The 21,509-nt window shown below is 40.8% G+C and overlaps 1 protein-coding gene across 3 annotated transcripts; it reads left to right on the top strand.

The window, feature by feature from the left end:
- Positions 1-4,327: 4,327 nt before the first annotated feature.
- Positions 4,328-21,410, top strand: mfsd4aa (major facilitator superfamily domain containing 4Aa; the record flags this gene model as incomplete). 3 transcript variants are annotated; one of them, XR_014699041.1, is made up of 10 exons in its annotated part: positions 4,328-4,560; positions 7,756-7,954; positions 8,330-8,584; positions 12,005-12,119; positions 12,209-12,289; positions 12,781-12,954; positions 14,450-14,597; positions 15,182-15,252; positions 15,967-16,087; positions 21,130-21,143. XR_014699041.1 is itself a non-coding variant. In XM_084543949.1 (10 exons), 10 exons carry the CDS (start codon positions 4,328-4,330, stop codon positions 21,201-21,203), a joined length of 1,506 nt encoding a protein of 501 aa, XP_084400075.1. In that variant the 3' UTR covers positions 21,204-21,410. The 3 variants fall into 3 exon arrangements, 2 of the variants coding, with proteins under 2 accessions (XP_084400075.1, XP_084400074.1); XM_084543949.1 differs by having other exon boundaries at positions 12,209-12,324; positions 21,130-21,410; XM_084543948.1 differs by lacking the exon at positions 15,967-16,087 and having other exon boundaries at positions 12,209-12,324; positions 21,130-21,410.
- Between the last annotated feature and the right edge of the window lie 99 nt (positions 21,411-21,509).

Below are 21,509 nucleotides of genomic sequence, written 5' to 3'. Positions count from 1 at the left end.
TCAGTGTGGGGGTTTAGTTCCATTCAGTGTTAAGGACTGACTTTCTCTCCAGTTTTTTGAAGTTGCCTTAGTAATATTTGCATGATATCTTGGCTTGTGAAGAATCTATATTTGATCTAGTGTAGCCAGTGTGTTAGGAGGCGTTTGCTTTGTGTCTGTAAATAACTCACTGAGTGTATGTATTTCTTAGTCTCCTATTTGCACAAACCAGAAGTGTCCTCTGAGGCCTGCTCCCTTACCTTTGTGTCTTTCCTTACATGGTTCCAATATATGAAAGCCCCTTATTCCCAGTACACTGGGAAAGTATGTCCTCCTACGGGTACTTTCTAGTAGCAGTTTGCTCTCAGTTGGAGTCACCACTACCCCTTATGTTTTGCACAGCTATGGCCTATCGCTAAGGAGCAGCTTTTGGCTGTTGATCTACAAAAGTATGGAAGTATGTGCAATGAAAAGTACACTTTTCTGTTAATAGATTAGTTTTCCATCTTCCTTTGTGTTGCACGCGCTTATGACTGGGTTTGTGCCCATAGATTAAGCTTCTGCCCTGATAAAAATGATCCACCAGATACAGAAGTGATTAAGTCTTGTGACTAAGCAACATTCTCTCTCCTTTATCTGCTCTGATGCTTAATCCGTCCGTCCTCTCCCTCCTTCTGTAGTGCTGCTTAGATCCAGCAGAAAAGGAAAGCAGAGGGATCCTGACTGAGGGGTCTTAGTCGAATACAATAGTGGCTTCTTTTAGCCACAGTCTTCTTCCAGTCATTAAAACCGTGCTGTACTTTAATATCAGCAGAAACAACAGTGAGCATGGTGTGACAGCATTTTTCATCTACTTGTTTCTACATATTGCGTTATATGTTGAGAAGATAAAAGGTTGCCCAAACATCTGCTCATCATGTGGTTCACAGTCTGTCAGTATTCATAGTATGTGAAGAGTCTAGAGTGCCAAGCCAAATTCAACTTGACTTCCTGTATATGCCTCCCAGTTCTGACTGGCTGGTGACGACAATCCCAAGCGTTTTGCCTTTGTGTGTTTGTTCACTCATTGAGAGTCTTTAGGATCACATGTGGAAGGCCATCTTCCAAGGGTCAAGATATAGCAGTTATACGTAAAGGGTGCAACCACTTTGCAGGCAGCAAGGTGCACATATTGGAAAGACATTTTCACCACTGGAACATTCATGAGGGAACAGGAACTTTCTAAGGAAATCAGTTCCCCTAACTATGAGTCCACATGACAAAGCAGGGCTGATTGAGCAGGTACGCTAACGATTTCTGAAGCAACGTCATATAGTTGTAGCTGTAAACATGTTGCTCTGCTTGGAGCTTGGAGCTGGCAATTATCAGGATAGAGCAACCCAAAAGGGTACATGAGTACAGGCTGAAGAAGAAGGTGACATACAGCTGGAGTTTGTATATCAGCAGAGGTCCAATTAGAGAACAAACACGACATCTATTTGGGAATGTATATGGTACTGATTACTGCACTGAAGGGAGAAAAAAAACCAGCATATGTTATATGTGACTTCAGAATCACCCAGAGAAGTCTAATTGGTGTGAAAGGGCAGACAACCCAAATAAAGAAGTCCCAGCTTCCTCATGTCTGTGCACACTTCTGCCAAATGACATTTTCAGAAAGACTTAGTGCGAGTGAACATAGGCTGTTCATTAATTTAACAGCCCACTATGTTGACATGACCAGGAACCAGTGCAACACACTGTGGATTAAAGTGGAACCTGACTGAATTTTTGCCACATGAAAGTGTAGCAGTATCAGGCAATGTGCAGCCTTAACCAAATCACACATGCTATTTGCACACAAAATAACACACCCCTACCAAACCAGGCCCTTGCATTTTTTAACACAATGTTGTTGTTGTTTTTATGTGAACATGACCAATGCTCCACATGGGACCAGAACAACCTTGAAAAACTGAGTGAACTGCACTACAGAAGTAGCAAAACCTGGGATTTCACATGTGTCAGTCAGGGCTGAAGAAGCATTTCGGATGAATCTGGGATGTCTTCAAGACATCTACAGCCAGTCTGGTTTCTGTTTATGTAGCTTGAATGGGTGGGTTGATCCACAGATTGACAGGCCATGTTGCCATTTTGAGACTGTTCAATGAAGACAGAGGTAGAGAAGCTAACCAGTAATCAGAGAACTGGGTGCGTTCAAGTGCCCTTAAAGCCAAGCACTGAACTCCTAAAGCACTGGTCTGGTGCGTGCCGAGCGCCGTCAGGGGGGTTTGTGTTCATCTGTGAGTGAAGAGACAGAGTTATATAGCTGAAGAGTCGGTGAAAGTTTTTCTACCTCTACAAGTTGATAAAGAAAATAATATTGTGACCATCCAAACCTCTTTTCACCTGTCAGTGAGTGAGAGCAAAGATGAAGGCAATGAAGGGAGAAATTCTGCAGGGACTTCAGAGGGATGTATAGTTGTGGATGTTACAGTTTCTACCTTTCCCTCCCCTTCCCTTAATGGCAGAAGTATTACCGTGTGTGTAGTTGTGGTAAATTAAGCTATTTTAAATACTGTAATGAAAAGGAAATAATATATACGTATTTTAACAGATGTTTCATCTTTCTCAGTGAGTTTTATGCTGTTAAAAAGACAACAAACAATAGAGCACTGTATTTAAAAGAAAAAAAATGAAGAAAAAACTGCAGATGATGTCTAAATGTTTTATAAAAGATGAGTTTAGATTTTGTATAAGATGTGATATTTTGTGTGATTTGTCTACACTGTAATACCATGAGAAATTGAATGTACTGTGACTGCCATCAGGCATTAAATTGATTGAATAATTGATCAAGTAATAAATAAATAAATCATTGAAATTTTAAAAATTCTGAAAATGTGCGTCTTTTTTTCTTAGACGTGTATTTACACCAGTTTGAGCTGACGTATTGGAATTCTTAATACCATATAAAGGAAAGATACAATAACACAGATGAACAGAAGATGGTGCTGCTGGACAATGACATGTCAAAGATGTTCTTTACTGAACACTGATATGAACTGTGAATTGTAGCTCCAACAATCTCAACAACCCCAGAGATTTAACTGAATTTATTTTCATTCTATTCAAGCTAAGGTACTGAAGGATCACAGACAGGAAGAGAAAACCAGAATCTATTTGACAACCATAGCACCATCTAGAAAACGCAGTAGTAAAATTAAATCGCAGACTTTAAGGGGGTCTTAGAGGGGCTCTCGCTATCATTGGCTGAGAAACAGGGACTAGTCTATCACAGGACAACCATAGAGAGACAGACAATGATTTACGCTCATGCATATCTACGGCCAATTTAGAATCACCTGAATGAGAGAGGAAGCCAGAGTACTTGGAGAAAACCAACACAGACACAGGGAGAACATGCAAACTGCACAGAAGTGAGTGAACTGCACCAGTGAGTGCACCACTGTGCCGCCCTCAAAAGCTTCGTTGCAGAAAAAAAAAATTAAAAATACAAACAAGGCTGAGAGTGTGGAGACAGAAAAATAAAACACAGCAGAGGTCAAACATACATACTCACAAGATGGAACCGCCCACATCCCTGGAATACTAGCGTCGACGTGCCCAGTGTTTAGATGCGTCGTCCATTTTTTCTACAGTCCATGGTCAAACTGAATCCCACATTGCTTTTAGTTATCTGTGGCGTTGGTAAGCTTGCCTGCTGTTTGTCTTTTTGATAATATTTTATGTTCAAAGGTGCATTTAGATGCAACAAATGAAGTAATTAGAACTTCAAGAACAAGACCACACTCCTGCACGTACCCCTGAGATGTCTTAACCCTCTCCCTCTATGTTTGTCCCAGTTCTCAATCACCTTCCTCCACATCCAACGCTTTTCTTCCACCTTTCACTACAGGAACCAGAGGGGCAAGGAGCTCCCAGAGACATACCCCCAGCCTGAGTCTCACTCCCTGGGTTCCTCTGCTTCTGAAGACTATCACAGATCTATGCATTCCGCCCCTCTCATCACTTCCCTTCTACCCCTTTAATCCATCCCCTCAACTCATTTTCATCTCTCATGAATGGACAGTCAGGTCCTGTCTCATTAGATCCACCTCAAGAAGAGATTTTTTTCAACTGGAGGTGAATGAATGGAATGACCAGTCAAAAAGAGGGTGGTGCTTTTGGGATAACAGCCAATCAGCGTCACGTTCTTCAATAAAACAACTGGAACTCAAGTGGAAACTTCCCAGGCTGCAAGACTCTGTTTACTCTGCAACATTGTGTTCAGTTCTGGGTGACAGAGCTCCGCAGTGGGAATGAGCAGCTGTCAGCAGTGAGTCGAGTCTCCTGTGAAAGGAGCGCCATGAAGCTGCTGGACGATGGCGTCTGGTCGCTGTTCAAGAGAAACTGGCAGCAGACTCTCACCTACTGGAGCGTGTTCTTCAGCTTCGGCCTGTGCATCGCTTTCCTGGGACCCACCATCCTGGACCTGCGGTGTCAGACCCAGTCCACCCTGTCGCAGATCACCTGGGTCTTCTTCTCCCAGCAGTTCTTTCTGCTGCTGGGGAGTGTCGTGGGAGGACGCTTCAAGAAAACGTAAGTCGGGTTAGTTGACACTGCGAGGAACCGGTTCATGTGATTGAAAGTGTCTCTAGACTATTTGTATTGTCATTGACGCTAAGTAAATAAAATACAACAGAACTTAATTGAACATCATCCCAGCTAAAGGAATTCATATAATATTTAGAATGTTTTGTCGAGGCCTACTAAAAGGAATATAGTCCCAGTATCTTACCAAGGAATGTTTCTGAATGTCATTATTTATTTAATACATATAAAAAGAACGAATGGTTAACGTATATGCTGTTTTCTGGTCCTGGAGACCCTGGGACATTGTTATTCTAAGTTTAACATATTCATACTTTACTTTTACACTATTTGGTACCAGACCCCAGCAGTAAGTTGTGGTTAAATGGTTGTGAATTTGTACTTGCCCTGTATTTATTATAATCCATTATACCTCAACACACTCACAAATCCCAGCCAGTCAATTAGTTTGTAAGTCAGCCCTAATTAATGCTGTTATCTAGGATAACATTCTGTATATTACTTTATGAATTACTTTTTTATCAAACGAAGTATCAGTATCAGAAGTATCAGTTATACTTGTCCATGCAAAGCCCATACAGCACATTAGACGTGAATTATTTATCGGTTTGGTGTGATAGCAGTTCTTTATGCTCATCTCTATTTTGTCATTTTCAAATGTGCAAGCCTAGTTGTTGGCAAAAAATAGTTTTAATGTAGTGTTATGTTGTTGGATGGTGATGACAAAGCAAACATCAGCAAAGCACATGCGCTAAAGTATAGAGTCACACTATGTTATTATCTTACATACAGCTATATTCCTGTATACAGTTTGTACAGTATATATTCCCAGAGCCGCAGTTGTGACTGAACAAATGGATCTGAAATAATTTACTAACTGCAGCTAGACTTTCTCCTCCGACAGTTAGACTGAACGCTAGATTTGAATGTCAAATGTACCACATTCAAATGACGGAACACTGTTCCAGGTCTGACTCTGAAACAAACAGCCACTGAGGTGGAAGTTAGTTCAAAATAAGACGGAAGTTTGCATGATGTGCTGTATGTCTTAGCTGTTCCCTCCTTTGTAACACAATGGTTTGTTTGCAGTTAAGTTTATAAGGATCTACACAGTTTCATAGTTTGATAAAAGTGAACAAACAGTATAAGGATTTCCCATCATTCTCCATCTGTTCATAAACATATTAGTGAGCACACTTGGTGCAGGGAGCCATAGTTTCTGGTGTTTAGGTGCTTGCTCAAGGCGCCTAAGCTGTGGACGTAGAAAGGATTCAAACCAGTGATCATACAAACCTAAATTTACATCTCTAACCATTAGACCACAGACCCTTCTTGGAAACTGTCTGACAGTATAACGTGAACACTCATATCTGCATGATTCTTCTACACTCTACAATCAAAATGATTCAACCCCCTTTAACCTGAAACTCTCTCTCGACATGATTAAAATTTAATGAGTACATGTTAACATAGCCTTGATAAACAGTCAAGGACAGTATGGTGATCATTTGCCCTTTACGACCTCTACATGTCTCTGGTTTCTCACAAGCTTCTAACAACGCGTAATTAGAGCTTTAGTCTGTTCATCATGTGCACAATGTTCCAGCGCGGCCAACATTTTCAATAGGACTGAGATGGCCGCTCGAGAACGTTCCAGGAACAATTCCTGACACACAGTGCTGGCTTGGAGGCAGTGTGTGATTAAGATCATAATGTAGCTAGGATGCCCAGTGATAATCAGGCTTAAATTAAAGAACTGACAGGGTGGCATTCTTCTTCAGAAGCCAGTCACACGGTCACATTTATCAGTTCTTGCTGCAGCAAAACACATCTACAATAGAACAGAGCCACCTCCGTGCTGGACTGTTTAGACTGGGTGGTCTTGGTGCTCTTCTCACCAGGTGACTAATCAGAAATATTTCAGTTTAGTCTCATCCCCCCATAATGCAGGTCCCCGAATTCATTTTGTGTTTTTTGGAGTCTAATACGGTTTCCATTCTGGATAGCCTTGTCTGTCTTCTTCTTATTCTCTTCGTATTGATATTTTGGTTTCTTCCCCACATTGGGTTCTACGGCAGGTCTTTTCCAGCAATACAGTGGTTTTCAAATATTTGATATTTGATATAACCTCTGTATAAGATGTGTGCATTGTTGTTTAATGCCCAGGAATGTTTCCTGCTGTGCAAGGAGTGTTATGGTGCTACCAACTGTGTCTGTTGGATCACCAGGTGCCTTGGAAGTCTCTCTCTTTTGCTGTGGGGATTTATATCTATATCACTGTCCAGTGCTCTTCCAAACAGCTTAAAGGCATTCTGAAACCATTTGGTACCCTCACATATTAGTGATTAGAAAATTGTAGATTTGATTCTGTCACTCAGCTGCAACACAGTTTAAAAAAGTTCTACTGTAGATGATTAGAAACTGTAAGTGTATTAACAGTCTTTTTTTGCCCTACATTTATTGCTGGTATGTGGCATGTCATTGTAGTTAACTATGCTGATATTATTCCTGGGGACAAGGTTAAGAGGAGGGAAAAAAGTTGTGTGGAAAAAGGGAGAATGCAAGGTGAAAATAACGCAAAGGTGTACCAAGGCTGTGATAAAGCTAGTAAATAAACATTAGTGGAGCAGCAGACCATCAGGGTGACTTTACTGCAAGAAAAACAAGCTGGAAATCCCCTGTTCAAGTTCACCTTTGTGGACTTAAAATACTGCCAGTATTATTAGCCGTATTAAGTGGCAACTATGCTGTACAGCTCACATTACCTATGTAAAAGTATAAAGTTTAAGAAGATTATTCAAACTGAAAATGCGGCATGGTCCTACATAAACTTCTCACAACATTTTTTATATTGATAAAGGCCCAGTGCGTATTATTTGGTGGCATCTAGCTGTGAGGTTCCAACTTGCTATGAACTGAATACCACTCTCTCACCCCTTACTTTCCAAGCGCTTCTAAAAGCCTCCTGCAGTGGTAGATATGAAAGGCTCATTCAAAGCCAACCCAGTGATTCATAGTCACATGTGATCACACAGAAATGAAAACATCTGTAGTAAAAATACCAATAAATCAGCTTAAATCCTACACACAGGTGGGTTTTGTCATAAACAACCTGTTTACATGATGCTGCAGGTGATGCGTCTTTCCCTTCTTCTTCTTCTTCTTCTTCTTCTCCTTCTTCAGCCTCACGTCCTCCCTGGTAGCGCTCCTCTCCTGCACTCTCATCATCTCAGCTGTGTTTGCCATCATACCACTATGTCACCACTTGATACTGCTGTCCCTTGCCATGGCGCTCGCAGGCAAAGCCATGGGGGTAATTGACACCATTGCCAACGTGCAGCTGGTGAAGCTGTACCAGAAGGACTCAGCCATCTTCCTGCAGGTCAGGGACATGTGAATATGTCTTTTTTGGTCTACTGTGTATCAAAGCAGCTAGAGATGTCATGCATGTGTGCTAGTGACATTTTAGATTTTATTCTGTTTTATTGTGGGAGTGGAGCAGATTGCCAATAACATGTGCTTTAAGAACATAACATTAGAACATAACTTGTTCAGTATCATTGTTGAATTTTATATCCAGTAAAGGTGACTTGAGTAAAGTGATTCATCGTACATCTACAATGCTGCATCTCAGAAATACTCAAATGCACAGTGCTTGTCTTTCAAAGAACAGAAACACTATTAGAAAAAAAAAGGGAGGAAGAAAGAAAGCAAGCACATGGACCAGCGGGCGTTCAGTGTTCATGTCTCTCCCTAGGCCTTGCATTTCTTCATAGGCCTGGGAGCACTGGTCAGTCCTCTGGTGGCAGATCCATTCCTGGCAGATGACAACTGTGTCCTGGGAGCCAACTGGACCGTTAACTCCTCCTCTTCCTCAGACCTGGAGCACCTCCGCAGCAGCCTGGCTGGCCACGGAGTGACGCCCAACAACATCTCCCAGTATCCTCTGCACACTGAGGGTGTTGTTGTCACCAGGGTGTCATACGCTTTCTGGATCATGGCTATTATTAATGTGAGTTTATGTCAGTGCTATTGTAATAATGTTTACACACCCGGTATTTACACAGTGGTGGAAGGATACACAAAGGCTCAAATGTCAGACATTGATTCCAACTCTTGTGGTGGGTTAGATATAAGGTGGTGATACCTCATGACCATCAAGCCAAACCCCTTTACTAGCAGTACTGTGACATTATGCTAGATGCTAACAACAGGATGTTAACATGTGTACAACATAGACTGTATATAAATATGGACAATGTGTCCCCACGTCCTTGCATTGGACAAACTGACAGTACTTTCCCAGGGATACGCCAGCTTGCGAGTTTGGAACCAGAGTTTGTGCAGTATGGTCCAAGATTGGAGCCACATGGAGTCGCGCTATCAGTGACCCACTCCCTTTCGTTTAATTACAGCACTCTGCTCTGCCTCAACCAGTTGCAAGGGAATAGTGGATTATATACTGTATTTATTAATTTTTTTTCCCTATTCTCATGGTCTTATGGGACCACTTCTCAGTGCGGTTGAAATGCCAACTTTTAATCATCATGATGTCACATCCTGTTTCTATAGCATCAAATAACTAACTGAAACTAAACATGGACGCTTGAGTATGCATCGGTATTGTATTAACTACCTAAAACAACAGAAACCATCTTTTAAAAAAACTTATCTGACATGTACTTTTAGTGTTTTAGTTTGACCCATGCCCCATCCACTAACATGGAGGGGGTGGAGCTAATTACCTATACTACAGCCAGTCACCAGGGGGAGCTCTACTTGCTTTGGCTTCACTTTTGAGGAGCTTTTCTTTTTAAACTTGAATTTAATTTAAAGTTGACCTGGTGGCAGCATAAGACAACAATTTTAGTCTTGCACTTCATCTTGAACAAAACATTATGAATGGAGTGCATGGAGGGGGTGGAGCTTATGACCTGTACTACAGCCAGCCACCAGGGGGAGCTCTACTTGCTTTGGCTTCACTTTTGAGGAGCTTTTCTTTTAAACAAATTTATTCAGCTTTAACAATATGATTACAATTCTACAATATTACAGTATAAAGAGGTCCGTCAACAAAATTCATATTTTAACATTTACATACATGTATACAAATACATATAAACACCCCAGATCTAAAAAATGTAAACACAGATATCATTTTCATACATTTACAATTCAACCAAGTTAAAGGGTTAAAATACAGCGAAGAACAAGCACATCAACATTTACAACATTATTGTCAGTGAATACATTTGTTTTATATATTTAAAAGGTTACAGGGCAGAGGGCTGTTGGTCTTAGAGTCTATTGTCTTCCTCCTCCTGAGCACTGCTAAAATGTTCCTGAAGACAACATCGCTGTTGATCATCTTCTGTTCAGTCACAATTTTAGCTCTTGTTTTCCAGATGTAACAGCTGATGATGACCATCACCAGCTAGAACAGACGTCTCTTAGAATCAATAAAACTGTCTTTAAAAAGGCCGTATAACTCTAACTGGGAGTCTATTCACTGATATCAGCTAGATGGTGTCTCTGAGGTTATTGGATATAATTTTGTCGTTGATGTTTTTAATTATTTGTTGGTGTTCAACCTGTGTTACATATTTATAATCAGTTCATTTTTCGTTTTTATTGTCGTTGATTATTTTATAAATGTCCTTGGTGGCAGAGCCAGTCCAGTTTATGTTCATAAAGTCTCTAAAAAAAGGATTTTATAATACGGAACACTGGTTCCAGCTCTGCCTCTTAGTTCGTTCCAGTGGGCTTCATTAACATTTGTCCAATGAACACTTCTGCTTTGAGCCACAGCAGCATTCTTTACAAAAGGAATTTTTAGTTTGATTTCACAGTCTGGTGCTCTTAGACCACCAGGGTTCTTACTTTGGTACATGATGTATCTCTATGCCACCCAGATTAGTTTAGTGCAAAGCTTCTTTAGTTTCATTGTGACTTTTGGTGGAGGAGGAAACACCGTACATAGAAAGAGGAGTTTAGACATGATATGAGTTTTAACACTGTTAACTCGAGCTTTATAGTTTGTTGTTTTATTTTCCCACTTTAGTACCGTTCTTTTATTTGATGTTCTTTTTTGGACCAGTTCGAGTGGCAGCAGTCGTTTCCACTGAACCAGACACGAGGACTGTAATTTGGTCTTTTACTTGGATGTTAATTTTAGGTTTATTCAGTTCATTTCCATTCCGTACTCCTTCTCTTTTGTCCTGGTTCAGTTTAGCTCCAGATGCCTGCTTATACTGACGTAGATGTTGTTTGGTCCATCTTATAGAGTCTATGGCATACACTGCAACAAAACACAAAGTCAGTTTGATGCTAGCTGTGAGTTTGATTGATTTCACAGGCTTGGTCATGAACCAAAGTATTGTACAAATTACAAATTTGACCTGATGGCAGCATAAGACGACAAGTTTAGTGTTGCATTTTCATCTTGAATGAAGCATTATGAACCAGTTTTTATCCATTCAGTAGGAACATTTCCGTCCAGACTGAAGCACTAGTCATAACTCAGTGTCAAGGCTCGGGGGTTACTGATCCTAATGTAGCTTGTCCCTTGAGCAAGGCCCTTAACTGTGCCACGGCTGTCTCTGAGCTCTGACTCCACCTTCCTTAACAAGCTGGTATATGGGGAAAACAGAAATGTCCTTAAAAACTGTATACAAATTGAATTTTAAATCATGTGTTATATTGTTGCTGTTGTTATTACAATTGGACTGTGTGTTAATGCAAAAAAGCTAAAGCTTAGCAGCGTAGCCTCCAATTCTGGTGTGTTTCATGATCGTCGTATGAGGTTCATCTTAAGCATTTTAATTAGTTTGACCCATACTGCATTCATTTAACAGCTCTTTCGTAGAAATGATCAAGAGAATTGAAGAAGTAAGAACACATTTAGTTTCCTCTACTCCTAATTACTCCTCTCTGGCTATGCAAGGCAGGGCAGTTCTAGATTTAAGACTAATTATAACACTGTTAGGCAATTGTAATTGCAAAGTGTATAATTAAATGCAACACTGGACCTGCAAGCCAACAAGAAAAAAACACACTTAACACACTTAGCAACACAGTCACCTAACTCTGGTGAATCTTTGTTCAATAGAACATTACACAAAAACTTTCCGGCTCAAAATGATATCATTCATTAATCCCATCGCTGCCGTTTAACTACCCCACATGAAATGAATGAATGCCATATGGATGTAATGCCAGTTCTAAATAGGGCTGCTCCAGATGGCTACAAGCTGTGATAGAGCCTCTCAGCTAAAGCTATAGCAGAACGTTCATTTACACTGTCTTCTGTTACAACTGGATCCGTTTTAAGAAGAGGACAAATAACATAAGACCTGATGAACAATGCGGCCTTTGTGTGTCACTGACTGTATATCTATGGTGTGTGTGCATGTGTTTGTTTGCTCTCTGGCAGCTTCCTGTTCCAGCAGCAGTGCTTGCGTTGATGTACCATGAGAGACTGCTGCCTTGCTCCAGCAAAAGTCCCAAACTGCTCGACAGCAACTCCCCCGCCGGCGACAGTGACCAAGGTGAAGCGTCCGTGTGTGCGTTTGTCCGTGTGCGCGTTTGTCTGCGTTCTAATGGCATGTCAGATCTCTGAGTGTCCCTGTCTCTTCAGGACACGGGAGTGTGTTTGATTGCTGTGATCTCGCCAAACTCCGGGGTCGCCCTGCTACATTCTTCATCCTCCATGCTCTAGGTGGAGCTATCCTCTTCATCACTGATGGGATTATAGTGAGAATTCCTCCTAATGCTTCACATGTGCCGTCAATCATATTACACTGTATTCTATGCCTCGGAGGTTAGGCAAAGGCAGAGTCATGAGGCAAATATACTGCTTGAAGGAAGAGGGGCAGGGGCCTAGCAGCTTTGTAAAAACAAGGAGACAAATTTAACTGTAGCCATCAAATGATTTAAAACAGAAACTTGCATCAAACTATTTTTACACACACACGACACATCTTTTTTCAAAATTCACTGACTTACTCTTTCTGACAATATTGTGTCTGGGATGTCCATAAGTCCCAGACCAAATAAAATGGTTTACATTGTTGCCCACAGCAACAAAGAATTATGGGAACTGATTTGTGATTATCTGCCAAATAGAAGCAGGGCAACAAACAAAAACAGGAATGGCATTAGTCAGCGTCTTGCTCGAGCTAACCTCCTGCTGGGGTTCTTGTCCTGCAGGGCTCTTACGCTGGCTTTGTCTACACCTACGCCGTGTCCCCTCCTCTGCTGATGGGACACAAGGCAGCCGGCTGTCTGGACAGCGTATTCTGGGCCGCGATCACAGCAGGAAGACTGGCTTTCATCTACTTGTCCTACAGATACACGGCACCCAGACTTCTCACCTTCTGTCTGGTAGGAACGTTAAGAGGACGTCTCCACCGTCAAGCGAATCCAGTAGTAAATACATAAAACTGCAGAGACCTCGTGATTGTTTGACCACTGCTCGAATGAAATGACAGAGGTCAGACTTTACGTGAGCAAGTGTGAGCTAGTGCAAGCAATAGCAGCTGCAGAATGATAGCTCAAACAAATATTTGATCTGGGTGGGAATGCAAATGACGGGGTTAGGTGGCAACATTGAAAGGATGTCTGAATGAATACACAGATGTGGGTGTTGAGCTAAACTATTTTGACGAAGGCACTTGAGGAACCCACAATAGACTACCTACTGTATTTCTGCTGTCTTGTCCTCTTTCTCTCTCCACCTCTCTCTGTTATTTTAGTCCGATTTATTTTAGATTATGTGGACAGTATTATTGACAAAACTACATTTAGGAAAATAAATAAAAAGTCAATATTTTACAAACAAGGAGCAATTGAGTTAGAATTATGAATTATTATTATTATTGAATTATTTCTCATTCACATTTAATCCGTTGATTGTATTTAATACATTGTTTAGTTTATAAAATGTCAAAATGAGCACATTGATGTTCAGAACATATAGACCCATAGGACCCAAAGGCCCCCACTAACGACATTCTGTTGTCGGACACCACAGGACACCCTCAGAAGGCCCATGTCCATTCTCTGATGAGTCAGAACCGACCTACACAATATTAGGAAGGTGGTCATAATGTTATGGCAGATCGGTTAAACACTAGATGCATTATGGAAAGGATTTTCTTTTTAATTACATATTATCGTTTTTATATGTATGAGGGACCTTAGAGTTCAGCTTTCTTTTGGGGGCGGCTGAAGTGTCCTTGAGCAAGACACTTAACCCCCAGTTGCTCCCAGTTTGTGGCACTGGTGTGTGAATGTGAGCGAATGGGTAGATGCGTCTGTGACTGTAAAGAGCTTCGAGTACCAATAGGTAGAAAAGTTCTATATAAAAACATTTACCATTTTGAAATATCTTTCAGACGTTGCTCTACTTTGCGCATGTTGGCCCTGTAATTCTGAGCTTAATATAGTTCAGGAACACTAGACGTAAACCATAAGGTCCCTGGTTTTGTCACATACCCTATCTCAGATCCATTGGAGTCACATGACTTGCACTCATTTCAGACTGAAATCACAAATCTGACTTTAGACTGAACTTGAATCATACCACAAATAACTCTAGATACACAACTGATATGGCAGTTAGTCATATTCTTGTTGCAGTCAGACAATCAAGGCAACAGGCACCAGAAGCCTAACATGCAATAAAGATTCAGGGTTTCAGACACCGTGGGCCTTCATAACTTGTGTCAGTACGTCGAACACTCTGTGGCCATTTTAAAGTAGATCAGTGCTGTTGTGGTAGTTAGCCGACTGTGTTCCGCACTCTTTTTTGACGTGGTTTCCCTTGACAAAATGAATGAAGTCATTCTCTTGCTCTGCGTGTGTGTGTTTCTCTCAGGTGGGGGTCATAGTGGTTCAGTGCCTGTTGTTGATCTTCTACACCAGTTGTGTGTTTCTCTTCATTGGCACCTGTGTGTTAGGACTGTGCATCAGCAGTGTGTTCCCTTCAATGCTGGCCTTCACAGAGGACATATTGGACTACAAAGGTAAATTAACCCACACACTGTCAGTACCAGTTCACACGGGAGCACATTCACTGAAAATGAATGAAAAAGTAAATTAAAAACAATAAAAATATCTGAAAATATAACTCTGTAAGTGTTCATATACAATGAAAGCAATTAGATAAAATATAAAGAAATGTTGACAATGAATTAGAAAATGAAAATGCCCTTTTCTATTACTACTTTTCTACTTGTGTATTTATTTGTATGTTTTGAGCATTAGAGTGATGTTAGTGCCAGCTACTAACAAGCAGTTACACATAAATAAGGTAAAAGAACAAAAGTCTGGCAAGGTTTCAGCTAAATACAGGATTGGACCATGAGATCTTTAGTTTACTGCACTCCCATATGAGCTATTTCAGGCTCAAGAAGTATGTTGGGTGAAGAAACAAAACAGTTTAAAAAATATATCTCATGTATTTATTTAGCTGTTAATTGTCTTACTTTGATTACTAACTAATTTATTAAGGATTTATTTGTGTTAATTCTCAGTTTTGATTTCATTACTGATTAGTTTTATTATTTCTAACACGCACACATCCCTACTGTCCCATTGTGTCTTCAAGGTTGTGCCACAACAGTCCTGGTGACAAGTGCCAGCACAGGAGAGATGCTGCTGCAGCTGCTTGTTGGATCAGTAAGAATTATTTCATGAACACATTGCTTCCACAATGTTTTTCAGTGTTAGTACTCCATTTTCTTTCTTTTTTGAAACATTTATCTTTGCTTCCAAGTAATGTCCTACATGTAAAACTGGTTTATTCTGATCAGTCTCCAATCTGTAGTCGTGATATTCCAGACGTCACTCTCCCTAGCAACTTATTCTAGTTCCTCTTTAGGAATTCTAAGGCTAGTTGAGATATACAACCTCTGCAGTGAATTCTGGGTCTACCCCGAGGTTTCCTCCCATTTGGCTGTGCTCAGTAAACCTCCAAAGGGAGACGCCTCAGAAACATCCTCATGCCCAAACCAGAGGGCATCCGGACAGCAACCGCTGTGCAATTCTTTTGGTCTGGTTGGTACCATCACAGTGCGTGTTAAAGGTCACGGTTTGCTGACACCAACAGGACCACATCATCTGCAAAAAGCAGATTCCAGACAACTTTATCACCCTGGCTACACTTTATCCTGATCCTGTCCACACAGTTGTAAGCAGCAGGTGGTCACTTGAGATAGATGTGGACATGAATGTTAATTCTAGGTGTGAACAGGGACAAAGAGACCCATGTCCAGAGTGGGTGATGATCTTACCTGTACGGAGCTGAAGTGGAAATGGTGCCCTTTGCAAAACTGCTTCAGATTACAAACCCATACTGTGTGTGTGTGTGTGTGTGTGTTTCACTACCTGCAGGTGATTCATAGCCATGGCAGTTACTCCTTCCTGTTGTGCTGCACAATAGCGTCCTTCATCGGTCTCTGCCTGTTCCTGCTGCTCCTTTATGTCCAGAGTATCCACAGAAACGAGCAACCAGGTAAACACACACCAGGTAGACGCATTCAGAGACAGAGAATTGTATTTCAGAACCCTCTGGACATCATTCAGGAAGCTAAAATGGAAAAAGGCTGTGCAAATGTTGGTGCTAGAAACGCTGACGTCTAACTTTGGCACCAGAAAACTTCCAGCCACTCTCACTAGACAACTGCAGGAGGCTAAATCTTTCAAAGTTAGCCTGGTATTATGTCAGGTTAACTGAGTGGACTGCTACCTATTTAAGCCCATCCTTGTAGCTCATTAAATGTTTGCAGTGTCTTGTAGTGTCAACACAGCAATGTTGGTGTGCAAACAATGCCTTTATCTACACATATTGGTGAGCATGGATTATTCCTCCTTCAAAGTCAGCTGACTTGTACTTTGTACACAGAAACAGATGTAACATGGTGTCATCAAGGTGAGTCAGATGTAATGTGCAGAATGGGAAGACACTGACATGATAGAAAATGGAAGGTTACATTTGTAACCCAGGCTCTCAGAGTGGACTCAAGGCCACTAAGAAACATGGTCGAATCGTTAGTGGTCTCGTCAGACCATTGTAGTAATTTGCAGCCTGATTTTTATGGCCACATACCATGCACAGCTATCATCCTGTCACAGGCTTGGATAATCTGGTATGCCAACAAGAGTAAAACATAACTAAAGGTAGTTTACTTCAGCAATCGGTAGCTACGCGTATTTATTCTTTGATACCAGAGCGAGCTAAGCAGGGCTGGAATTTGCATGTAATTCTTAATTAGTGCAGTTCTCCCACATAAATGTCATTTAGTGGTAATTTCCAAGAGAATTAATTTGGTCAGAAACATTTTTCATAGTCAGCTCATCATTTATACCCTCTCATAAAGGGCCATTTTTTGACTATCACTCCCACAGTCCTAAGTCTTACAAAGTTAAATTTCCCAGTTCCATTGTTTTTTTTTTTTTAAGGAGCTATTAAACTATGATTCCCTAATTTTTCACAAATTGTCCTTTTTATATGCCCCCCCCCCCCCCCCATAGTTTTATAGTTGAAAAGAAAAGTACGTCAATTTACCGTATATTGTTGTACTTTAATATATTTTGAGAAGTATTTTTTTATCAGGTATATTACCCCTGCACTAATAGATTATTTTGTCGATGGCACTGCAGCATCGCTTAGTTCAACTTTAAACTTAGTTGCTCCTCTGAAAAAGAAGGTCATAAATAGGAGGAGGCTAGCTCCATGGTATAATTCACAGTTGCGCTGTTTAAAACAGGCAGCCCGAAAGCTAGAAAGAATTTGGCATTCCACTAATTCTGAAGAAGCTCGCATAGCCTGGAAAGATAGTTTAACAACTTAGAAAAAAGCTCTCAGTAGTATTAGAACAGCATATTATTCATCATTAATAGAAGAAAACAAGAACAACCCCAGATTTCTTTTCAGCACTGTAGCCAGGCTGACAAAGAGCCACAGCTCTGTTGAGCCATCTATTCCTTTAGCCCTCAGTAGTAATGACTTCGTGAGCTTCTTTACTAATAAAATTGTCGGCATTAGAGAAAATATTCAAGGCATCCTTCCAACAGCTGTTAAAGATGCAAGTACAGCGACATTAGAAACTTTTGTAAGACCTTATCAATATCTGGAATCCTTCTCCCCAGTAGATCTTCTTGAGCTCTCTTCAACAATTACAGCATCTAAACCATCAACCTGTCTTCTAGATCCAATCCCAACTAAATTGCTCAAAGAAGTTTTTCCATTAATTAACACCTCCATATTGAACCAGATAAATTTATCTTTATTAACAGGATATGTGCCTCAGTCTTTTAAGGTTGCTGTAATTAAGCCCTTACTCAAGAAAGCCACTCTAGATCCAGATGTTTTAGCCAACTATAGACCAATCTCCAACCTTCCTTTTATTTCCAAAATTCTAGAAAAATTTGTTGCTAATCAGTTGTGTGACCATTTAAACAGGAATGGTCTGTTTGAAGAGTTTCAGTCAGGTTTTAGAGTTCATCATAGTACAGAAACAGCTTTGGTTAAAGTTACCAATGATCTCCTCATGGCTTCAGACAGTGGACTTGTCTCTATACTTGTTCTGCTAGATCTTAGTGCTGCATTTGACACTATTGATCATAATATTTTACTACAGAGACTTGAAAGTGAGGTCAAGATTAAAGGAACTGCATTAGACTGGTTTGAATCCTATCTATCTGACAGATTCCAGTTTGTTCATGTCAATAATGATTCCTCTACTTATACAAAAGTAAGTTATGGAGTTCCTCAGGGTTCTGTGCTAGGACCAATACTCTTCACGTTATACATGTTGCCATTAGGCAAGATTATTAGAAAACATGGCATAAACTTTCATTGCTATGCAGACGACACCCAGCTATATTTATCTATGAAACCAGATGAAACTAATCAGTTGGTTAAACTCCAAGCATGCCTTAAAGACATAAAGGCTTGGATGACCTGTAATTTCCTACTCTTAAACTCAGACAAAACAGAAGTTATTGTATTTGGTCCTAAGCATCTCAGAGATTCATTATCTAATCACATGGTGTCTTTGGATGGCATTACCTTGGCCTCCAGTACTACTGTAAAAAACCTTGGTGTTATATTTGATGAGGATATGTCCTTTAAATGTCACATAAAGCAAGTGACCAGGACTGCCTTCTTTCACCTGCGTAATATCGTCAAAATTAGGAACATCCTGTCTCAGAGTGATGCTGAAAAACTAGTTCATGCATTTGTGTCGTCCAGACTGGATTATTGTAATTCATTACTGTCTGGCTGTCCAAATAGCTCTTTAAAAAGCCTCCAGTTGATTCAAAATGCCGCAGCAAGAGCATTGACAGGAATTAGCAAGAGAGATCATATTACTCCAGTTTTAGCTTCTCTTCACTGGCTCCCTTTAAAGTCTAGAATAGAATTTAAAAACCTCCTCCTTACATACAAGGCCCTTAAAGGCCTAGCTCCATCGTATCTTAAAGACCTTATTGTACCATATCATCCCAGCAGATCACTTCGGTCTGAAAGTGCAGGCCTACTTGTGGTTCCTAGAATTTCAAAAAGTAGAATGGGAGGTAGAGCTTTCAGCTATCAGGCTCCTCTCCTGTGGAACCAGCTCCCAGTTTGGGTTCGGGAGGCAGACACTCTCTCTATTTTTAAGGTCAGGCTTAAGACTTTCCTTTTTGATCAGGCTTATAGTTAGGGCTGGACTAAACCATCCCTTAGTTATGCTGCTATAGGCCTAGGCTGCTGGGGGACGATGCACCAAACACATGTCCTCCTCCTTTCTTCTCTCTCCTCTCTCGCATCCTCCACTTTCTTTTCTCTGGCACAGAGCTCTTGCCCTCTAATTTCCTATATACTACTAGTCATACAATTCTGTGCTATTACTATGTAGAATGTTTACTGCTGTGTGTGTCCCACCCCCCTTCCCCCCCTTCCCCCCCTTCCCCCCTCTTCCCCCCTCTTCTTGTGAGTATCTCTGGCCTGGAGTGGTGTGTTTCCCGTGGAGCTCTATACTACATCTGTTGTCGTGGTCTCATCAGCCTGCCCAGTCTTCATGGAATCCTGCAGTTATCCACTCCTACCTGAATGAACAATTCTCCAACCTGCCTATGATTCCTCTTACATTTTCAAACTGTCATGTAACATCATCAGTTTGTATCATAAGATTCCTCATGTACACTTTAGTCAGATATGTGTATCTATGACAGATGTATGTTTATCTTGCTGTTCTCTTCTCTTCTCTCTTTGCTGTTCTCTTCTCTCTTTCTTCTGTCTGTACCCGGCTGGCCTTAGGCAGATGGGTCCCTCCATATGAGCTGGGTTCTGCTCGAGGTTTCTTCCTGTTAAAAGGGAGTTTTTCCTTGCCACCGTTGCCTTCAGGCTTGCTCTGGGGGTTTCAGGCCGGGTTTTTGTAAAGCGTCTTGAGACGATTTGTGTTGTTATTGACGCTATATAAATAAAATTGAATTGAATTAAATTGAATATTATATCAGGTGCGTTAGCAATTATAACGTTAGTGTTCGAGGGTTAAAGAGTATCCGCACATCCACTGGGTACACACTGTCTGGATGCAAGGTGGAGAGTCTGTACTTTGATTGGTATGATGTGGGTTATAGATATGACTTTATGTTTTTTCGTTCTGCTTCTTTGCCAAGTAGCTACAATAATGCACTCCCTCATGCTGAAATAGGTTATTTGGCAGAGTGTTATCGCGAAGACTTAAGGTCTCTGGTTCAATCCCGGGTCTCGACACACTTTTGGGCCAAGTTTGCCTCAGTTTAGATTATCATGTGTCTGCAGAAAAATCGATGTTGCAGTTTGGAATGGAAATGTGGTTAACATTATCAAAATACACATCATTTATTGAATTCCATTTTCCCATTTTAAAGTACAAAACTGGAGTTGTGTGCTTAAGTGATTTACAACATTTACTAATTTCAATAACTTTATTGTCCCATGGAAAGCTGATGATAGGGCTTAAATTGCCCAAGATTTCACTACAGCATTTATAGACTGTACTACAGTTTTTATCATGGCTGCAACATTCCTAATATTTTGGCTAACAGTGTTGTCACATTCCCTGCAAACACGTTGCAGGGGCAGCGGCTAATGCTAGAAAGATAACTTAGCTTAGAGATCAGTGAAAGGGATCGATGTTGAGGTGATCAGTGATGTCTTTGAAGGCAATCATTTGCAGAATACAGCAACAGTTAAGTGAACACATAAATATTCATCGAAATGTTTTTTCAAGTGTGGCACACATTTGGGGCCTAATTCAGATATTCTGCTTGATTTTACAGCTGACTACACAGGAAGCACACTTCAGTCTATTCATAATGCTTCCCAAGCCCTAACAGCTGCTCATAAAAACTGTATGTTGATGCTGAGTCAATGTCAAGTTAAAAGTCACAACACAGCAGCACACTGCTTTGTGAGACCAGGATGCAGCGTGTTTGCTTTGCTTTGCTTTGCTTGTTGCATGTCAACACTGTAAATGTCAATCCTGTTGTGTTTGTCTTTATTAATGAGCACTATTTAACTTTCAGATTCATCTAAAAGTATGGACATGCAAGAAAAGCCGAAGACAGAGGAGGCTTATGATCTACAGATCCCACGGTGACTCAGCTAAAACAGAAAACTCTCAGGGAAGACGGGACATTCCTACACGTTTCCTCAATGTGGTCGACTCAGCACAGAATGTAACCTACTTTCAAGCCTACGATCAACAATCAGCTGTATTAATGACCAGTACTTTTAAACACAACAATCTTTCAGCACTTTAAGCCCTGATGGACTGTAATCATTAAAGTGTGTTCTGAATCAAGTATTTTCAATATGAAGGTGAATGGACTTTTCAAAATCTGACTTGTGTGTGTGTGCGCACAGGTTTCCTGGTGGACATAAAGGCGAGTAAGTAAGACATGAT

Source organism: Chelon labrosus, assembly GCF_963514085.1.
Source record: "Chelon labrosus genome assembly, chromosome: 4".
In the NCBI taxonomy this organism is placed as follows: Eukaryota; Metazoa; Chordata; class Actinopteri; order Mugiliformes; family Mugilidae; genus Chelon; species Chelon labrosus.
The sequence above is the reverse complement of the archived record's forward strand: the minus strand, read 5'-3'. Positions and strand labels throughout refer to the sequence as shown.